Raw genomic sequence first — 3151 nt, 5'->3', positions numbered from 1 at the left:
CCATCCCACCCCACCCCACCCCATGCAAATCTGGGGGCACATGCACCCACCCCATGCCCTCCCGGGGCGCACTCAGCAGCTGGAGCCACCTCCCCCAACTCCAGATCAGCTGATATGCCTCCTTAAATCTCAGCTAGCAATATCAGCCCCCAAAATCTCTATCGGTGCACCACTAATAACTTACGTTCCCCAAAAATTGACCTGGAGTATTAGAGACTTTAAATGGTGACTAAAGGAGAGGGGTAGTATACAGAAGTTATGTGTACTTGATGAGTGTGAGCACCAATGAGGAGGAGAAATGCATAAGAGATGTTGCAAGTGGTTATAGCTAAATGTAATATGATGAATTCCAGAGCATCAATACTTGGGCTGAATATCGGGGGGGAAGGGAATTCCCAACAGTGAGATTTATTAAATCAGGAGTGTTCAACCCCTGGCCCTTGTATCTCCCATTGGGTCCAGAAATTTGGTGGTTTTGGAGCTCCTCCACCACTGAATTTCCAAGTCCTGTGCAGCTGGATTGGGCTTGGCCTTGCATAGGGAGATCAGGCCCCATTGGTTCATGGCTGGATTGGTCCAGGGCCTGAGGCAGCCATGCAGCAATGGCCTGGCTGGGCCCTGACACAGCTGCATCAGGCCCTGTTCCTACATGGCTGCATTGGGCTCCAGCAGATCAGGCCTACCAACTGGATCTGGTGTGTGGGTAGACTTGGCACTACTTGTTTGGCCCTTTGGGCCAAAAAGGTTGGGGAACACTGCGTTAAATAATTGAACAGTCTGCTAAGGGAAGTGGAGTGAAATTTCTGACATTTTAAAGCTAGATTCTGGGAACAAGGGAATATGGAATAACATGGGAGTAAAGAGAAACCATCTTGTGCTGTGATTTGAATTATCAGATAACTTCATTACATTTTTTTATTTCCTGAAAAATCAGAATTGCAACAAAATCACTACATTGATATACAAATGGATTTTTTACCTCATCTTCTATATGATATACTTCCAAGAGTTCTAAGTCCTTTACCTAGGACATATAATACTTCTCAAATGAGCACTGTTGCGTATGATCTTTCAGAGAGTTCGTGTCTTCATGTTTGTTTGTTTTTTAACTTTGTATACAAGATGGGGATGTATATTTCAGCCTATTGTTTTGCAACCCCCAGTTCACATTTTAGAAAATAGTTATTTGTCTCTCCAGAATTCTATGCTAAAATTGTGATTTTGGTCAGAATTTAATAAGTATATTAACATTACCAGAAAAAGAAGGCCCAGAGAAGAAGAAAATGAAAAAGGAACCCGGAAATAAGAAGGCAGCACCAGTTAGCATTCTTTTTGGTTATCCACTTTCGGAGCGCAAACAGATGGCCCTTCTTATGCAGATGACAGCGAGAGACAACAGTCCAGGTGATAGCCATCATAACTGAGTATTTTATTCCCTTTCTTTGCTGTTTTAAATGCTACGGAAGTAAATTATGCCAGATTTTATTTGAAGCATGTAATTTTTAAAGTAATCCTTGATTTAATGAAAAGCTATTTTGTGTTCAGAATTCTGTCCATGAAAAATCTTAGTTTTTCAGAAATTGCACTTTTCATTGAATATATTGAATTTTTTTACTATCTTTGCTTATTACTGAGAGAGGTTTGAATTACAGATAGCAGTGGGAAATGAATTTCGAAATAATCCACTCGAGTATTTTTGCTTTAACCATTATATTATTACTTTTTTCATCCAATAATGTATTCTTAGTATTCTAGAGTGTAGTTGCATGCTCATTAGGGTTCAAGGGTTTCCTAATATGTTGCAAAATTATTTTCCTATTGTCTTCAAAAGGTACCAGATCAACTCCTTAGAATCTTATTCTGTTTTTATGTAGGGGGTGACCCCATAACAATATCCATGGAAGAAACTGATTTAGATTAACAAAATTTAGCCATTTAACTTCCATAATAACTCAAGTTCATTCTAAGTAAAAACAAAAAAAACTTATGTGAAGATAAAAGACCAAGTTTACTTTCAGAGCATGGCAACAGTTGATTAACCTTTCAGTTGCTCCTGCTGTGTTTAAAAATAAAGTTGTGTGGAGGAGGCAATTCAGTTTGCATGAAGGGGTTGGATATTTTGAGGTTCACTTTTGGAATAAAATCCAAAAAAGGGAACGTTAGGGATCAATGGCTGCAGAGCTGCTTGGGAGCTAACATTCCTAAGTCTTTCAGGCTCTCACCTCCCCATTAGCCCATCAGGAGACTTCCTGAAGTGCTAGCAGTTCAGAAGTCCAGGCTCCCCAGCTGGCCTGATGCTGAGGAATTGGGTGGGTTAACTGTCAGATAACAAGGCAGGTATTCCTATGAAACCATGCATTTTTTCTATTCATCCTTTATCAAAATTGAATAGTTTCTACCAGGTAACTAACATTATCCAGTGAAAAAACATTCTAGTGGAGAAGCAGCAAGCAGATCTAGTTTATAACTTTGTGACTGTAAAATATTTTCTTCTCAAGCAGTATCACCTAATACTAGCATTTTAAATATGTGCATTCCTTCCTTCTGCCCCGCTCCATTTTATTTTCTCCTGGATTATTTCAAGGGTAGGGTGTTTTTCCTACCTACGAAAACTGCTTACTTGATATCCCTGTTGCATGCCTTACTTGGACTTCGGGAGCTCAACCACATTGTCAGTAGGATAATTTAGATTCCTGTTTTAGCTTTGACCTTTTCGCTGGGTCTAATGGCATAGTGAAAAATTTTAGTGAAATAGATGTGAGACCAGATTTTCAAAGTTACTACATAGGCACCTAGTGGGATTTTTCAGAGCTCCCAACACACCAATGCCTGTTGGTTTCTGTGGGAGGCCGATACTTAACCATCATTGGTAGATTGTACTGTGCGCCTCAGTATCATAAAAATATGGCATTTAGTCCACTAGTTGCAGAAGAGATCAGTAATTCATCACAATATAAGTAATTGTATCATTAACAGTTTTTCAGAACCAGATGGCATATAAGATGGGAGCCTAAGTTGCTCTAGAACAGGGACTGACAACCTTCTAACAACAGTGACCCAAATTAACATAGCTCTATCCAAAGGCAGGCTGCCAGTTGCAGATCCGCTGTTAATAGTTTCATAGTTTCTAGGGTCGGAAGGCACCTGAGAA

At 40.0% G+C, this 3151-nt stretch overlaps 1 protein-coding gene across 1 annotated transcript in view; it reads left to right on the top strand.

The window, feature by feature from the left end:
* Positions 1 to 3151, top strand: part of ANKRD12 (ankyrin repeat domain 12) — a 138455-nt gene that overhangs the window by 64312 nt on the left and 70992 nt on the right. The window contains exon 3 of the mRNA XM_019525437.1: positions 1258 to 1404. Coding sequence (XP_019380982.1) covers positions 1258 to 1404 — 147 coding nt within the window. The remainder of the gene's footprint in view (positions 1 to 1257; positions 1405 to 3151) is intronic.

The sequence above is a fragment of the Gavialis gangeticus genome, unplaced genomic scaffold (genome assembly GCF_001723915.1).
Source record: "Gavialis gangeticus isolate Ggan-Ray unplaced genomic scaffold, GavGan_comp1, whole genome shotgun sequence".
Lineage (NCBI taxonomy): Eukaryota > Metazoa > Chordata > Crocodylia > Gavialidae > Gavialis > Gavialis gangeticus.
Note: the sequence above shows the minus strand (reverse complement) of the source record. Positions and strands in the feature narration are given on the sequence as shown.